Raw genomic sequence first — 20,370 nt, 5'->3', positions numbered from 1 at the left:
TATTATTATATATATATATATATATATATATATATATATATATATATATATGCGTGTTTTTTCTTTGTATATAATTCAATATTGGAACGATGGCGATTGTGGAAATTTTACGCCCCACTTCCCTGTCTCAGGATATCCACATTAACGTGAAGTCGGCGATAAAAGCGAGCGAGGGTCATAAGTTTATTAAGAGCGCTCGTAAAAGAGAAGCTCGTGAAAGAGAAGATCGCGAAAATATACAACTTCATAAAGATAATATATCTGGAAAAAAATCCTTCCTATTGGAAAGAAATCAGTGCATATGAAAAAATGTATAATTTGGAGGGCAATCTGTTTGTATCCAACGTATTTATTCTGCAAAATCACAGCTTTCTCTTTTCTATCTCTTAGATTTCTTTTAACTAAAAATGATTTTGTTTTCATTAATTCGTTAATGAAAATACAACGATTTAATTTGATTAATAAATTAGAATCTCTGAGAGATAACTTTACGGAGTGAAAATGTCGTTCTTTTAATTATAAATGTAGTGTATGATTACCATTAAAACTTATAACTATAATAATGATAATTATATCGCTTTATTTATCGCTATATTTATTTTTAAATTTATTTATATTTAATACTTAACTCTCATAAAGTTTATATAAATGTGTTCAAGAGTTACATGTTTATAAAAATGAAAATAATTATAACAGTTTTTGTAACATGATATACCATATCAAAATGTTTTTAAGATCAACTTTTGTAACCGTGAGTGATGAGAATAATTTATGAATACATAACATTTTCATAGTTCTTTACGACTCTGAAATATCAGATAATATTTTAAATCGAGATTACATTTATTATTACGTGCATGCAAATATCTTTTATTATACACTTAAAACGTTTCTTCTTATTTCTAAGGAATGTAATTTTTACCTTTCTATTCATTTACTAAATTTAAAACAATTTATCTTACGCATGATAAAATAAGAAATTTTTATATAACAGAAAAAGCGTATTTTATTTGCAATAATTTTTTATTAAACGAATTAAATAGATTAAAAAATATGTAACATTTTTCATTTTAAGTTAATATAATGTAATATTAATATATACGCATCTTATCATTCTCATTTTGTAGTAAAATCAAGTATCTTATGAATATGAGAAAGATGAGAATAAAACATGCATGATTTTTTGTTTCTGGAAAATCATTCGAGTTAGGAAATGAAACAAGTTTTTCTATAAAGACAGATGTCGATGTAATATATTATAGTTTTTCTATAAAGACAGATGTCCATGTAATATATTATACAAACATGAATATAGTCTCCTTCAATCCTCTGTCTTAAAGAATAGATACATAATGCATCACACATATTAATGTAGATTATAAAAGAAGCATGAATAAATAAATGTAATCTGGATTAGCACTAACAGTTATCATAAAATTTAAAGCAGTACACGCGATTAATTAGTGAAGCAATTCACGAATCAAGTGCGTTTTAATTAAATCAGCTTTTGTGAGAACTAATAATAATCTGTTTCGTATAACGAAATCAATTATTACTGCAATTGTGTATTATTATGACATTATGATACATTATTATAAAACATATTGAAAGATTATATATTGTTCTTTTCATGATGTAACAGAGAGACTGGATGCTGAATTGGAAAATTCACTTTGAACCAGTAGCTAATATTAAAGTTCCGGAAATTTGAGTATGTACATAATATGTATACTGGATAGTTCATGTATATGTGTACAAGTAAGCTATTTAACTATAGCTATAGCGATAACTACAATCTTTGATGAAAACGCGAATGATTATGTCATATTCGTGCATGCAATGGCCAACATTATATTATACTAATTTAATGTAATAATCGATGACCAGGAATAAGAGATATTTTGTAAGAATAATCTTGAAGCTCTTAAAAGTTGTATTAAAAGTATTTTCTTCTTAAATACTTGTATACTTTATACACATTAATAAGCGACAAAAATATATAAGTATATATCACTATATTACACGTGTATGACATTATAATCAATATCTTATACCACAGAATTGTAATATAAAATTCTATTTTGCGTCATAGTATACTTTAAGCGTCATTTAAATCTAAAATGTCATTGGCGACAATACCCCTAAAAGTAAAGTTATAAGTATCGCAATAAATTCTATTTTTACTGTTGCACATAGTTTAGATACACAAGCGTAAGAGTCGTTAAGTTAAGTTTTATTATTAACCTACTTGTGTGTTCTTCATATAGTTAGGATAAAAGGTAACTGTAGAAGAATATTAAAATAAAAATTTTCAACAAAGCAAGAGAAAGGAAGGAAAAGAAAGAGAGAGTCAGAAGATAAATGATTAATAAAATTGCATATGATAGAATAATAAGACTGCTTGCATATTAAGCTTTACGTTAGCTTAGATAGCAAAGCTGAAGTATTCATTTGCATGCTCAACGTGAACGAGTGAACTTCTTTTATCTTTTATTTGATTAAGAACGTTTTCCACGAGTCACTAATCTTTGTTCTTGTTTTGTTCTTGTTTATCCGATAAGGAGACAAGTATGAGAGTACGATCATTGAAAAAGTAAATATAGTTACTACATAAATTACTGTGTAATTTAATTTGAATTACTACGAATAACATTAAATCTATAAAGAAATAAGTGTATGGCAACATACTTTTGAAATAATAATATACATATGCGCGTAGGTAAAATATATTGACAGACGACATGTGCGCGTAACGTAATTTGCATGTGCAATTAAAATGCATAGAAGAGTCTTTTAAATTTTAATTAAATGGGTTCAGGGTATTAAATTCGACGTTTAGAGTAGTGAATGATATTATTGTTGTTGCTTTGTGATCGAATAAATTACGATATTTGCATGATCCACACGACATTTTCATAACGCTGCCTTCAATATTTTCGGATAAAAAATCAGTGAAAAAATAAAGAGGAGAAGATTACACTGTTAGTAATTGTAATACCGTGATAATAAGCTCAATATATTTCTAATAATATAAAATTTATAACATAATTTATAAAATTAAATTATATATATAATATTTATAATAGATGCTATACATTTTTATTAATTCTGGAATAAGTTCTCAGTTAATAAATGTCAATCGTTTTTCTGTTATTATTTTCAATTTTAAATTCAGCTAATATTAATTTTTCGCTATCCAACTGATTTTGTTTTTTTATTTCCTTATGCATATATTACGTAGTTGTTGCGTAAATATTATTATTAAAATATTAAGAATTAAGATATGTATATACGCAATGAAATATTTGTTCAAAGCCCTATAAATTAAAGTTTGCACGGCTTTTATTTGTAATCAATAAATGTTTCAAAAATAATCAATATATACTGGCATAAACTCTGAAAGGTATTATATTTTCTATCCTTTATAAAGGTAATAATATAAAAAATTTCTAATAAATAAAATTACTTATGTTATTATTACTTGTTAATAAATGAATTGCTAAGGTGATGATAATAATGTACAGTACTTATTACATACATATATTAAAATAAATTCTAGATGTACAGCCTTAGCCTTATATAAACGTCAAGCACCTCCACAAATTGACATAATATATATCTTTTATATCTAACGAAAAATAAAAAACAGTTTTATTGAAAAATATATTTATTTTTATAATAATCTTATTTAATATTTGTTAGATTTTTTTTCTTTTGACTTTTATTAAAAGTGTAGGGATGAAAATAACATGAAATGACAATAACATTGCAAGTTTATCTAAAATTCAAATAGTATCAACTATATAGAACTCACTGGCTAAAACATGTTTAAATTTGTACATTTAAATTTTAAATAAATTGATAATGTTGCATTTATCATATTAAGTACTTATATTACTTTCATCCCTACACTTTTCTATCGAATTTTTCAAGAAAATGCAATAAATTAAAGATATTCTTATGTTATGGCAACTGTATGTTACGTGATCTTTTTTTTCTTTTAAAGACAAATGACAGACATACATAAAATTACGCGATATTATATTGAGTTGTCCGGAATTCGTGCCGATTTTTGAAGGAAAATTGAAACGCAGAAGATTTAAATTTTAGTATACATTTATTAAATTATGCAGGTTAGTCGGCACGAATTTTCCGGACAACCCAATATTTATCTCATCAATCACCTTAAAATAAATTTTAGCTTACATTAAAAAAAATATGCTAATGTCATGATGACATAAGTTTTTATAAACTTTTTCGCAATTAAGCATAACGAGAAGATCACTGAAAAAGTAAAGTTAAATCGAATCGATTTTCAATTTGATTTCACGTATCTTCTCAAAAATTGATGAACTTTGAAAATATGTATGTCATATGATGCATCTACATTTCGATTAAAAGATTCAAAAAGAAAAGAGAGAAGGCTATCACAGATTACAGAACGCGCGGTATTCTATGAAAGCAGGTGTTAAAGAATTTGCGGTGCTTTTCAATAGCAAAACACTCGATCATGATCGTACAAAATTAATGGGCGTGATGATACATGTCACACCATTGTAACTAGTAGATACTATTTCGATTGGAAAAAGTCACTTACAAACCTCAGATTAGAAAAAGTTTATAACTCTATGACTGCTCTAGCGTGCAAAACTAACTGGAGAGTCTCGCAACCAACCGGAGCCTCTCACATCGAATCGGTTATCCCAGTTGAGTCGATAAGGGAGTCACAATTACACAACTTTTACAATACTTCCGACCTAGTTTGTGTTTCCGTACAAAATCGTTTCGCACACGCTTTCCTGAATAGGATTCTAGATAACGATAAAGAGAATAATAAACGAATCTTCGACAAATTCTATCTTCTGCGTGTTCACTTACTTTTTTAATACCGCAAACTTTCGCATCACGTTGTAGTTGTCACATTATTTCACACGACGTTTTTATACTTCATAAAGATTTAAGTTTGGCAAATGCGATCGATTTTTATCAATGTGAAAACATAAACAAAGTTTTTTTCCAATTATTGCGCATAACGATTCAATTTCTGGACATCATTGTTTAACGATTTCTAATGCTATCTTTCGATTTAAACTAGATGAATTCATGCCATAAACAAGCTTCTATATATAATAAATAAAACTTAATTGTGATATCATTTTAAAAACTCGAGCACAGCCTAGATGTGAAATAAAATTTAAAGAAGGAATAATTCAAGGAAAACGACTTCGTATCTTAAGCGACGTTTGTCAGGTATATGTCGAGATTCGTCAGGCGGAAATTCTCTTGCGGAAGTCTCGTTTTAAGGAACGGTTGGTCGGAGCCGTTCGGATGATGATGCGCACACCAGCAAAAAAAAAGAGTAAAGCTCGATCTTGCGAAAGGTTGCAGAAGATTCCCTCCGATCGGTCCGACAATTCAATTATCCGAGCGATTGGATTTTCCGCGCCGTCCATCAGGAGTAAATTATTTCGTACTACAACGAACAACGAAGAGCTGTTGCATCCTATGGTGTTCAACGAATCATCTGACATCGTGGCATACGCAAGAATAAACGTCGCTTGTGACTGATGCATTTCTGAATCGCAATTCGGAGATGCTTCGGAAAATCGGCACCGATATTGTCGAAGATTTATCAAAGCGAGACGAGGTCATCGAAGCTGTAGATAAATTTATATTCACATGCATCCGACCATCGTTCCGCCTCCGCCTCGTATCGGAGCACGAGCTTTCATCGACCACGCAAAACAATCTCGCTGATTGTTCATTGAAATACAGTGATGAGTTATTTTTGTGCTATATCGCGATCTCCGGATCGATGTGATTCAGTTAAACATTGTATTGATTAAGCGTAAGTATGTAACCGTATGTATAAATATAAAGTATATAGCTTTATCTTAATTAAACATCATGAATTTTACAATCAATTTTACTTACTCTTGTTCGTCATATCTGTCAAGAATTTAGTCACAAAGAGAAAAAGAAAAGAAAGTGCTTTGATGAGTAATTAAATGTAGATACGTAGAACACTATATATAAATATATCAGAAAATTTAAGAATGGCATGTTGTAAAATAAATTATTGGGCTCGCGGAAGTTATTAATGTAAATTAAATTTCATATATTTAGGATATTTCCGAAGGGATTAGAGAGGAACTGAAGCGAGTTTAGAAAACTCGATCTTGATAGAATTTGTTAAAAGTTAGTATATGAGCATCGTGTAAAAATTGTGCTTTAAAAGTTTAAAGATTTTAACTTTCTGGTTTCTTGATCCAACTTACCTTATTTCATCAGAGAACATTATTCTTTTTGCAATATAATATTCAATATAAATAATGTAATGTTGTTTTATGAAAGAAAATATGTAATTAAAATCTATAAGTATTTTAATTATTATACTATTTATATCGTTTAATTATAAATATTTGTGTATTTTGTTTAAAATATTGTTTTGTTTTAAGTTGTTACTCATACAATTTAAACTGAATTACGTCTATGTATTCTGTTGTAACGTGTAGAATTAAAAAAAATCATATTATACGCTGTATATACAGGACACACATTTCATGAATAAAAAGGTAGTGTAATTTTTTACACATATATATCATGATGCAGCTCTGATTATGATTTAATAAAAATATCATTGATGTTAATTTCATTCAATCTCTTCTCGTGGATTAAAAAATAATCAACATACATTTGTTATATTTATACAATAAAAATTAGTATTTACAAAATGTAATTATCTATCTCAATTTTAACATACCACGAGAAAGATTGGCAATTTCAGTAACGGAATAGCGATAAAAATGTAAAGACATACATAAAATGTGCATATAAGGAAGAAAGAAAAGAAAGATACATGCGACTCACCAATGCCTGGGCGGCGCTCTGGTGCTGCAAGCAAGAAACATTCAGTTACAATCACAATAACGATCAAATAATGTTTTTTAGCTAGCTCGTGATAATACTAACAAACAGTTCAACAATAATGCGGTGCTTACGAAAGCTTAAACATTGACTGATACACAGATAACAGTCGAAAAAATGTGTTAAGTCGTAGAAGCCAACAGTCACAAATTATAACTCATACACACATATTGAAAGTTCCAAACTAAAAAATTATAATGATTACTCAAAGAAAATAAAAGATTTTGTGACTACCGACTCCTTCGATTATATACTTTTCTAACTGTCATTCTTTTTTTACGACACGGCTGCACGTTGCAAGCTTACATAATGCGTAATTTTTCGTGTTGATAAAATCGTATGTTATGTATTGCTGTTGATGTTTTGAATTTGAATAATGTGGCAATAAATTAATAATGTAATAATTCGATAAACTTTATAATTCCATCTTTAACCTTTAAATTCACTGCGCAGTGGATCTTGATCTTACAGTATTTTCATCTAACCATATCTTTTAAGCAGCGTGCGTTCAATCAGTCGGCGTTTATTATTTAAGAAGGAAAAAAAAAGAAATCTTAGCTTAAATCTTTAAAATATCGATTATTTCTTCAGGAGCATTGCATTTTTCGTATGTTTGCTTTTACTTATAAGAGTAGCACTAAAAGTGCTAATCTTACAGTGATTAAAATAAATAATGATGGAATTTAAAACTATTAATATCATGATTGCAATTGCAATAGCTTTTGGTAAGCCGATTCTTTTATCATCTAACTCGCACGACTTCGTTTTATTTGCACGTACTCTTGAACATAGACGCGTTGTGTGGATGTGTATGTATGTGTTTGCAGTTTGTATGTTACATAAAAATATTTGTCGCGTAAGCACCGTGGTGCTGTCACAGGCAGACCACTGTAATTCGTTTTGAGATTTGGTGTTTTCCGCATGAAGGAAAAACCGAAAGTAGCATTTATCGTGAGTGGGAAAGCGGTGTGACATGCATAGTACGTATAAAATTTAACAAAAGCAAATGTTTTTTCAAAAAAGAAAGAGCGACACACGCTTGATTTGAAACGCGTCTTCAATTAAAGCCTGGAACGTAAAGCAATGTTGACCGATGTCAAATGATGCGAAAAATATCGAATTGACATTTAATTAAAGCACTTGCCTTGGAAGATGAATTTCACGCGGGCGTGAACGCGTAATAGCTTCAAAACAAGTTATTGTCACTTGAGGACATTGAAAAAGAGGTTTTAAAGATAGTAAACAGCGATTGTCACATTATTAGAATAGAAAGTGATATCACTCGTTAAATGATGCAAAGGACGTAGGATTACAAATTAATACTTGACATTTGACATTTGTTTCGACTATACGTAATCATGTTGTACACTGAAAAAAAATATAGTCAATTTTAATAAATATTTAGTTGAAATATTTTAGTTGAATACTTGCCAATTAAATATTTATTAAATATAAAGATATATTTATTTGATACAAGAAATGTTAATTTGATTTAACAATCATTTTTTTTACTGAATAAATATTTATTTACTGTAAGTAAATATTTAGTTGGCAGAATTGAACTAAATATTTATTAAAATTGACTATATTTTTTCTCAGTGTATAAACTCGCTATTTTCATTCATCAATCCCAATATCCATTTTTGATTCGCAGACCTGCGTTAAATTATATTAATAAACAATAAAATTATTGTTTCTGACATACTTCCATTATATCTTTTCAATTATGAAATTCCTTCAAGTTTCTAATATATATTTATAAATATTAACAAAGTTAATTGCTTAGCCTTTAACAATGGAAAAATTAATTCTTTATATTTTAAGTACTTGAAAAAATATGTGAAAGATTTATTTCACAAATTATCAAATTACTACACGTAAAAAATAGTTTACGAATCATTCCGACGTAAACAGTACAATAATGCGATATTAATCTCAGCGAAACTTAGCTAATATTCATAAAGATGATTGCAAACGCTTTATAATTAAATGCCCATAAGAATAGAGCGATAAGCGGTTTGTTGTCTTTTGTGAGAAGTCAAGCTGCATTAAATTCTCCTCCTCAGTATGTATTATAATGGCGCTCATTCACCAACCAGCTTTCTGCCATTTGCCAGTAGTGCTGCAGCGACAAGATTGAACGATCTAATATATTTAATTAGGAAACATCAAAGTTGTGGCGATACCGATTGTTGCGGTAATTCGTGGAATGACATTTTACGAGAATGTAATCTAAAATAACTTGAGACAAACTAGTTTAACACAATTTAATTCAGAAACATCAAAGCATATTTCAGTAGCGGTAAATTACGACGAGTTACAATACAACGTGCTCTTAAGAATTGCGAATAGAAATAGCACGAAAAAGCGTAATAAAGAGACAAATATTAGAAATGATAAAATTTGGTACTTGCATTTTCTTTTGTAGAGTGGGCCAATTTAAGTAAATAATCGTTTGGCTATCACTGTCGCCATCAGCAAACAAAAAGAAATATTATTATGTGTAATGCAAAAGTTTCAAAGTGATAATTCTCTCTGATTAATTCGTGGAATTCTTTAAGTGCCTCGATCTCGAGGATAATCTTGAGTAAAATAAACGGCTGGATTGGAAACTCTTCGTGAGATCGATATGGTCATCAGTGTGAAAAATAGGAAGAACAGACAATGAAGACTAAGAAAAACCAATAAAAATTCCAATAACCGCATCTTCCATATCAAAACATTCCTTCTTTCAAAAATGGAGATTAATTGAAAATTTTGATTATAAATTACATATATTATATATACAATTCGTTCTATGAAAATGCAATAAAAACTTCGAGCGAATATTTTATAATTTAATTAACACGTAAATGACTAAGTAAAATCCATTTGAATGAATTAAAATCGTGTCTCCTGAATCTTTATAGTTAAACATATGTGCATAAAAAGTATATGCTAAAATTAATGTGCCAGCTTTAAATTCGCTTAGCGCCTCGCGCGCGTAAGACGAGAGAATACAGAATATATTTATTTTTCCACATTCAACTTAAAGCATATAAATAAAATGCGAAGTGAAAGAAATGAATATACTAATTACTGTTAAAAATTTGATTAAACTTTTAAAATGTGTACAATTATTTAATCTTTCTTAATCATTCTAAGTAATTAAATAATAAAAGATATGATAAGATATGATAGTAACAATATTTGAAGTATTAGGAAATAACTTTCCTACTGTATAACTTTCCTACACGTGAACATTTATACATTGAAATCGCGACACGAGCGTATTCTGCACACGAGAATAATTATATATACAAGTTCTTAATGAGATTAGCCTTGTTAAATTCTGACTCTCGTTAAAAAATCATTACGATTAAGCGCATTGCGCAAAATTACTTTCCGATTAAAAGTAAAAGAAAGGTGATAGTGATATTGACCTACATTACGCCTCGGAGGCCGCATGTATATGTGTCACTTCGGAAGTACATACAATCATCACTTTATGGCTGTTGCGTTCCAGTGATTCGAGTTGTAACAATTACCGGCAATCCACGATGAACTATTGTACAATTTAACACGACATGCTGTATGATCTGCAAGCCAATAATTTTCATTGTCTATATATTTTATCTCTTTCGAGACTCTTACCCTTTTCTAGATCCAACAGAAATTCCTCTCGAGGACGGTCTAATTCTCAATTGTGGCAGGAATATTTTCTCTTCCCTTTTTTCTTCTTTACGAGACAAAGGAGCAGATTATGACGGAAGATTTACGGCGGCAATTATGAGGTTGCGATCGCGAGCACATCGATCAGGTCGACCTATATCTATGCTGTGCTTACTTGAGGAATAACATTTCGAAAGCAGTTCAGTCTGAACATATGTATACTTCTGAGAGGGAGAATGTTTGCGTTTGCAAAGTACTTAAGTCGAGATAGTCGCATACATTTTAATCAACTATTGAACTTGCTAAAATTTTCATTCTACTGAATAAAGCTTTTAATACTTTAATACTTAAATCTTTTAATATTTATTTTAAAGCTCTAATGAAATCTAATGTATTTAATATCGTAATGCACTCTAGTGTACATGATTGCTGTTGACCGGCAGTACATACGCCACTTCGGTAAAATAAATTCGTTCCGACTTAGTTTAACGAAATATCCAATTCGAAAAATCCAATTCATGCAGTAAACATCAAGTACATTTAAATTATTAAAAAAGTGAGGGAAGGGAATCTTTTCAACCGCCTGCATTGAGAAATCTCGCGAAACATATCAGTTTCCTGATGTGTGTGTGTGTGTGTGTATGTGTGTGCGCGCGCGCGCGCGCGTGTGTGTGTTGTATGTGTGGACAGAGAACTTGTGACTTTTCTTTAACAATCACGCCATTATTTTGCTATGGCCACGTTCCACTTAGCGCGACACTTACCCCAGCGATTACAGCTGACCCAGCGGCCGCCGAGTCTGCGGATTATTGTTCAATTTGCTCGGCGCCATCGTGTGACGAGGCCGCGCCCTCAATTTCCATATTTCCACCGTGAAAACTCTCGTTGTGTCACATTGTTCTTTACGACAAAAAACACTGACGGAATACGGGATCGTGGTATTTCAACAGTGATTCCATCCGCGAATCTACTATCTTCATTAGTAATGATATTACTATATCGTTAAACATTAATTATGGTGAATTGCGGATCTCCTGGCTCATTATACCGCCTATCATTTCATAAGCCGAGTCCTCAAATATTCATTAAGCTTAATGCTACTAAGCAACTGCTATCTGGTGCATGTGATAAAATATAACAGCTGCCATAACACAGTTTGTATAATAACAATATTTAATAAGTATTATTCTTTCATTTTATGAAGTGGATATTCTGAAAAATAGAGCCATTTTATATACAGTAAATACGCGAACATATATATATGATGTTTGAATAATCTTTGAACCGGGGAGAAAACGATATTGTACTAAAAAAAGATTAAAGAAATATATACTCGACGGCAGAGTATACAAAGGAGATACGTACTCGGTGTTCGGCAGAAAAGTAGGTCGAGGTTTTACAAGAAACCAATATGGTTGTTAATTATTATGCGCTATATGTAACAAAGGCACAGAGCGACAGCGTCAGTAGTACAAATACTTCGAATGTTACGTTTGTATTTGCATCAAGAATTGTAGTTATAAAAACATAATAACACCGTTAAACGCTGTTCAATCAACATAAGTTACTGACATAAGAATCTATGTTTGGTCGATGTTAAGTATTGTGTATAAATAATTAACACATTGACAATAGTTACCATTTTTTGTCGTTTAAATGTAAAATTATTGCAGCGAGATAGAGATGAGATGTGGTAAGAGACGCGATAATAAAAAAAGCTATGCTTAGTTGCGCGCGCATAACGCGTTAATAATTAAATCGATGTGCTCATTTACTATATTTACAAACTTGTAATCCGTTACGCTGCGATAATCGATTAAACAAAAAGAGCGCGATTTATCGTGTACAATACACTATATATATTTCAAAAGTGAATTCCTGAAATTAAAAATTTCAGCATATTTTATTAAATGTCTTCAATAAAATTAAACGAAATTTTATTCATACACCATTATATCTATTTAGTTATAAAAATTAATATTTTTCGAAAATTATTAAAATGCCAAACTCAGATAATGACAAAGTATTTTAATAACTTCGTTATATATCTAAAAGATAAGGAATTATCGATATAAAGTTTACTCTAAACTTTATTCGATAAAATGTTATATAATAAAATTTCAGATGTGTAAGAATAAAAAGGTAGTTAAAGTATTTAATAAGCAAGCAAATTCCTACATATTTTTTAATTTTTCAATCGAAAGTCATTGATTAAAACAATTTTTACGCTTGATAATCAAGTAATATAGAAAGTATCAATTCTTTGATGCTGTTCTTGGATCATCTTCGCTTATCTTTTAGTAATAATACTTGAGAAACCTGTTAAATGTCAGCTATCATTATTGTTTATTTTTTGACTTCGCACTTATTTATTTTAGTACATTTATGACAACGATACATGAATATCTATAAATACGTTTTATTTTACAATATTTCGAGAAAGTACATATAGTGCTAAAACGTTTACGACTAGTTTACCTACGTCTACACCCGAATTTAACGCTTATAGTGTCGCACGAGCCGTAAAATATCCAAGGGTTTCTGCGGTCGCTCAAGTTGATGACTAAATTCATGCTATCTCGCCCGTAAATTTTTTTTTCCTATCCATCCACCGGCGCATTATGTAATACTTCCCCGCGTATATATAGGATCCTGTCAACCGTTATAACTCAGTGAGAGGAAAGAGCGAAGCGGACTGAAACATCGACAGCTGTATATGGGCACGGTCGCTGATACTAGAAACGTGTGGAAGAGCCTCTATCGAATCGATTCGACGATAGGTGGAGAGGGCCTCAGCGCACTGCAATGCCGTAACTCCACCGAGTGAGATTTCAGGAATCAAAAAGAAGGGTATTCTTTTTTTTTGCAAAGCTGAATAAATGGAGATGTGGATAAATCATTGGAAGGACCATCGTCGTGACTAGCGGACGCTAATCCGATAAAGTTATTAGGTTTCGTGTTCATATAAAGTTTTTCGCGGCAACGTAGAATTTAAAATATCCTCCGAATATTCCAGCTCCGTGATGGTCATATTAATTAAGCTTTTAATCATTCTATTGCTAACCGCTGTCTCTCTTGTACATTTCACAAGTAGATACAGCGTTATTCTGTAGAAAGAACAATAAGACTAATAACGGCCAGTTAAAAAGTTCAATTGGATATTTAATACGCACAACTGGATTGCACGTGTACAACTCCATCTAGTCTGGATGATATCTAGTTTAATAAAACCGATGACATATTGTTGGAACTTTTTTGTGTAAGAGTCAAGGCTATAATTATATCAATGCTTTTGTTATCAGTCTCAAAATGATTAAGCATGTGAAATGATTACGCACGCATGAATGCATGATTATGTATATTGAAGACTATCAGCATAAAAATAATTTACATTAATACAAATTTATTATATAATTATGGATGTTTATGACCTTAGATATAATTCTTATCATATCCTTTAATCTCGATTTAATTATCATGATATTGATATTACACGCAAAATTAGTTTAATAAACTTGATATTAATAAATACAACGTTACCAGCGTCTAATTATAATCTCGGACGCACGATACGGTAAGAAAAAAGAAATTTTTGAGCGAGTTGAGATAGTAACACTGTGCACGCAAGGTGTTAAATGCCGTGTTAACCATAATGTGTATATAGAATGTGAGACACTGATTAATTGTGTAATGTTATCTCATTGTTACATGTATCAGTATTAATAAAAATATTAATCAAAAGATCATGTTAATTTGTTTCGAATGGTATAAAGTTTTTAGAATTTACGTGAGTAAATATATACAATGAAATTATAAATTAATAATGCGATTCTGTGATATCACTGAACTGTCATTCAATATTATAACAATATATAACATATATTTAGGATAAAGTTTACGGAAAAAGTTATTAAATATCAGTTAATAATGTTTGTGTATGTAATGTGTGTGATATCAAGATTAATTTTAAATATTCGCTCTGTAATTGTTTAGGCGCCATCTAAAATATTATATGTGGTGTGTATTTTGTGCGTGTGTGCGTGCGTGCGTGCGTGCGTGGTGTGTGTGTGTGTGTGTGTGTGTGTGTGTGTGTGTGTGTGTGTGTGTGTGTGTGAATGAGTGCTACTGCAATAAATCTAATGCGGGAAATTTCGGAAATACTTCAATCATTTGTCAGTCGGATGCAATTATGCAGTTATCACGCTAGCTGCGGTCTTCTAATAATCACCAGTCAGTGTCAGTAAGAGAGATATACTTCGCACTCTCGGTATTCATAATTGACAGCAGCATATTTCCATACTTCGAAATATTATAGCGGCATTCAGAGCGGAAATAATACAATATGAATCTATAAAATTAAAAAGAAACAGTCCTTGACTGTTGATCGATATCACGTCAATACTACTTTCATAGAAGTTTTGTATTCTTATTTTTTATGACAAACGATCATTACTATGTGTAGAAATAAATTTCAGTTAAGCCTTCCCAAGTGTCAGCGCAAACGACACCGGAGGGAGACGAATAAAGGTAAAACAGATTTCGCGTCTCAACTTCGAAGAAGCGGATTACGTATTTCCGCGGACTGCGACATTTTCCCGGTACTTTAAATTTAACTTAGACGTTTCAAAGCTATTTTATTATTCATTAAGATAACGATTTCAACTATGAGTTAAATTCTAATTATGAGTAAAACTTGCAAAATTAAATGTTTCAGAGATATACATATATTAATAAAGTTATGGAAAACTTTTTTGCGTTTTTGAATTTTTTGTAATTATTATATAAAATTACTTTCTTAATCATTGCTAATATTTAATAAAAAAAAGGAGGTTATTTTAATAATTATTTTAATTCCTTGAAATTAATAATAATAAAAAAATTAATAATGATAAATATTTTTAATATACATATAAATGTACATTTAATATATGTTAGAACAATATGAATTTTTCAGTGTTATTGGTATAGATAATTTTACATTAAAGAAGTTTTATACAAAATAATCTGTCGACTCACAATTGTCATTTATATATACCTAAATTATATTTTTTATAAAATTAAAATACATTTTTTAATAATTTTTCAAAAATTTAGAGTTTATTCAATATATATCCTATAAAATAATTTCTCTTTAAAAGTATAATATTTATTGCTTATATTAGTATTAATAAATTTCAAATGTTTGATCGTTATATAGATTAATGAAAATAATTTTAACCTTAAATAACCTTCACACAAATGGAGAATCAACTTACGCATTTTTATCATCTATATGTATTTCCTATATATATTATATCTAAAAATTATTCCATTATGTATATTATATACTTGAACTTTAAAAGAAAACATTTCAGCATCAATGAAAGTTACGTAATTTATTTCATACAGACAGCACATGCATTTTAACATTTAAAATATAACATGGTCTTTTTAGAGGGAATAACAATTACAATTCATCTCATTTGTCCTTCTAAATGGGCTTCGTGTCTTTTATATATGTATATTATATACGCGCAAATATAAATGTGCGCGTATAAATGTGTGATTGTTAAAATTCCATAAATAACATTTCTATATCTATCGCAGATATTTTTTATGTACAGAATAATTATATTAAATAGTGTAGAAATTTTGAATAATATAAATCAATCAAAAGCAAACAAACATCAGAAATTCGTTGGAAACTGGCAACAAAAATCTAATATAACTTCAACTGATTATGCACATGTTTTTCTAGCGTACAAATATATTTAACTTTTATTAGATGTGTGATATAAACTTTTTTCGCTTGTTATTTAGTAATAGTAATATATCTAATTTTTTTTATAACTATACCATATTCTGAACAAAGAAATAGAGAAAAATTTTTCAAAGTATATTTTAAAAGGAGCAAAGTTTCTCTTGAATTCTTATTGTCGCGTAACTAAAGAAAGAGATCCATAAAGTTTCATTTTATACTATACAAATATTAAAGACAGATCTCTTTTTACTTCGTGTAAAATTTTCAAAGTTACATAAAATTAACCTCATATATAATTTTAAAATATAAGAAAAACATTAATGTTATGAATATTAGAATTAAAAAATGTTACACGGATGTGAGTCATATATATATATATATATGTGTGTATATATATATATATATATATATATATATATATATTATATTTCAGCATTATTTCAAAATTATCAGTCAATTAGAAAAATTAATTCTGCAGCCGAAACATGTTATGCATGCGATTTTATCTCATAATAATTCATCCGTAAGAATATATACAACAAATTTTTAATTTTTTACAATTACATGATCGTAATAAATAATATTCGTTATTTAAAAAAAAAACTTTTATAATCTGATTCACCCTTCTCATTCACCCTTAAACTCTTTGTTATTATTTTATACTAAAAATTCTGTACTTTTGTTAATTTAATTCAGAAAAATGCTATATAATTTATGTCAGTAAAATTTAACACATTTTTTTCTATCCATTGTATCAAAGACTTTCTTTCGGAATCTTCATTATCATAAAGATCTTTTCTATCGCGAATTTTTCCTTCACTCAGCAGCCTGCCTCTTTTTCGTGTACATGATTCAAAATCGATTGGCACAAAAACGCACTCTATCCACGAAGCGTTGGCTTGAAAGGTTCTTAATCATTCGGTTTTGCGAACGAATCGATCGCCAATGGTCATTACGAAAACGTAGGACTATTCATTTACACACCAACATCTTGGAAATACGCCGATCCGATAGACTAAAGTCTTCGGCATAAATTGGAGATTACATAACGATTCTCAATCAATAGCTGATAACCTCGTAAGATTAAAACGAAAAAAATCCACGTTTAATTTTGATAACACAATCAACGACTCAGAATATAACAAAATTTACGCTGTGCCACACGCGTTGACGTCCACTGCGAGTTATTACGCTAGTACTGAATGTTGTCACAACAGCTAGTTTTCCTATAATGTAAAGTTTCTACGTTTGTATAAAGTCCGGGGACGCGTTATTGTTACGCCTTTGTACGTGGTAAGGCACTCTTTCGCGACAGGTCAAAGAAACTTCAACGTAGAGAAGCTCACAGTGCTTATGACGTCTCTGATGACCTTGAGTACGACTCTTCCTCCGCTCATGAATTGTACTTCTCTGTATGAGGCACCATTATCAGAGCATAAGTCAGCGCGCTAGATTCACGCGTAAAGATGATCAAAATTCAATCGGTTGAAGGTTGGTCCCGAACAAACTTTATCTTTTTGAAGCTTACATAAATCTTCCGATAATCTAACGCTTATAATTTGAACCATTTGTATCGCTACCATTTGACATATGTAGTTAGTTTAGATTACAAAAGAAATAAAATAGTTCGCAAAATTAAGTAAAGTAAAAAAAATTTACGTTTATAATCGTGTGTATAAATAATGAGAAAAAAAAAGTGTTTTGAGAGAACTATTAGTGCAACAATCGATATATCTCAATATCTGTCCCTTGGCCTATGGGAAAGGTAAGCAGGTTATGTGTCTTGAACTATGATTGATACCATTCAGAATGCGCTTAAGACCAGTTTTATTCAAATATTAATTTCTTCTCAAAAAGTTACGCTTGTAAAGTGCCAAGTTTGGACAAAACTGACTAATACTTATAATGTATTTCTCATGTACCTTATAGAATGTTGTTAAAAATGTACAGTTTGTGATTTAAGATTTATTGTACTATTTGTGAATTTTAAATTTGACACGTCAAATTATCACTTTATTAACCGTAAAATAGAACATACGAAAGAGAAATTCGCTATCGGGGCTAAATCAAACGCAGTTTAATCATCTATTTGTCATACAAGTTCCGTGATTTGGTCAAGGTCGCGTCTCTTGACCACACTGTGTTCAAGGTTCAGCGGTTGATCTCATCTCGAAATGTAAAATGAAAAAACTGCAAGGAAAGGAAGTAAACGTGGCAATGTCCGTCCACGAGACAAAACACCGCCCACGAGCAGTCGTGCGAGTAGGTGAAGTCACGCGACGCTATGCTCCTCCATGAAATATAAAGTCATGATAGAGAAAGAGCGAAAGAAGTAAAGGGGTGAGTTGTGCAAGTATATATATACATAAAAGGGTAGAAAGAGATGAAGAAAGAAAGAGATAGAGAGGAAAAGAGAAAGAATTAAGAGAAAGTATAAAGATTGGAGTATACAGTAGAGGGAGATAGATGGGTAGATAGCTGGAGAGGGAAAGCGCGTGTAGACAAAGAGGCGGCGGGGTACAGCAGTAACATGTATCTATACGAAAAAGTTAATGGATAGAAAGAAATGACGCGATATAGAGGATAGAATGAAAAGGGAATCGTAGAACAAGACAGACTGATCGATCGGTATAAAAGTAGACAAAGACAGGGTCAGACGTTTTCCTAGATTGCGAATGTATAACAGTTCGCGTATACATTCCGTACATACCGAAGGCATCAGCTGATCGGTAGATCTGACCCGGGTCACCTTGTTCCTGTAGAGTACCCTTTTGACCATTTTCTCCATTGGCTGGTTCCACTTCATGAAGCTCACATATCCCAAATAGAATCCAAATAGCACAAGTGCCTCATACCAGTATATATAACTATCGCGGAAGAAGTAGATCAGGGTGAGTAGACTGGCGCTATAGAAAGTGCAGTCGCGAAATAGAGGCCACCATGTGAGCGATAGCACCGTACGCGAGAATATAGCGCACATGCCGATCACGAAAAGGATGTTGAAGACGGCGGAGCCGACGATAGTGCCGATACCGACATCGTCGAATGACACGAACACGCCTATGATCGATGTGAAGAGTTCGGGCGCCGATCCACCGGCCGCCATGAAAGTAGCACCAGCCACATCGTCGGCGATATCGAGCTTCTCGATAATTACGTCTAACGATGGTACGAAGAACTCGTCGCAGACAATTGCTAACGCGACGAACATGTACACCACGCCAAGTATATGAAGTATCACGGCGCCGCGGCGTCGTTGATCATTGGTGAACAGATCTTCGGGGAAGAGCGGCCTCTTGATGTTTGTATTATTATCGTTAGTCCTATTATGCCCGTCAAGACCCGCACCATTGTTTTTATCGTACACTTGCACGCTGGTACCGTTACTCAATCGTATTAGGACGGGCATGGCTGTGCTACTCGTGGTGGTATGAAATGTGATCGGATTGTTCGGCGCCGGTCTATGGCCCGAAGATGACGAAGGTCCCATCGCGAAGGCTAAAACCGCGGAGAGCAGAGTGATCAACGCCAATCGGCGCCTCCGCCTCCAACATGTACGCCGATCACCGCCCGTCACGATCATCGTTGTCGTCGGCGGTGGTGCTGCTGTTGGTGGTTCGTACCTTCGAGGACGTTCGCCGTCGTTAGTGAGACCTCCGTCCTCTTCCTCCTTCTTCTTCTTCTTCTTCTTCTTCTTCTTCTCCGTCCTCTTCGGCGTCCTCCACCCTCTCCTTGGCCCCCTCCGCCGCCAGCACCACCTCCGACTTCTCCACCACCTTCTTCTACGTGTCGTATCGTGTCGCGCCGCGGAGGGTGTACGACAGGAGAGCCGTACTAAGGCTGGGTCATGCTGGAGCGGCGATAAGGAGCGGCTCCTTGCCGATGCTTCCCTCTGGATGGACCTACCTGCGTGTGACTGCAGTAGTCGATCCTCCACCAGCTTTTTCTTCTCTTCGTTTCTCACACTGCGTCCTCCTCTTTCTCGACGAGCTTTTTCACTGGATGTTCACGATGTGCAGACTGACAGAATTAGTCCGCGACATGTACTACAA

The 20,370-nt window shown here is 31.8% G+C and overlaps 1 protein-coding gene across 1 annotated transcript in view; it reads right to left on the bottom strand.

Annotated features, from left to right (window-relative positions):
- Nucleotides 1–19,901, bottom strand: part of LOC105618701 (sodium/potassium/calcium exchanger Nckx30C) — a 60,405-nt gene extending 40,504 nt beyond the window's left edge. Inside the window, exons 1-2 of the mRNA XM_012200230.1 lie at nucleotides 19,029–19,901; nucleotides 6,871–6,894 (exon numbers count right to left, since the gene is read on the bottom strand). Coding sequence (XP_012055620.1) covers nucleotides 6,871–6,894; nucleotides 19,029–19,901 — 897 coding nt within the window. The remainder of the gene's footprint in view (nucleotides 1–6,870; nucleotides 6,895–19,028) is intronic.
- Between the last annotated feature and the right edge of the window lie 469 nt (nucleotides 19,902–20,370).

The sequence above is a fragment of the Atta cephalotes genome (genome assembly GCF_000143395.1).
Source record: "Atta cephalotes unplaced genomic scaffold scaffold00018, whole genome shotgun sequence".
In the NCBI taxonomy this organism is placed as follows: Eukaryota; Metazoa; Arthropoda; class Insecta; order Hymenoptera; family Formicidae; genus Atta; species Atta cephalotes.
This window is presented reverse-complemented; position numbering and strand designations above follow the sequence as displayed.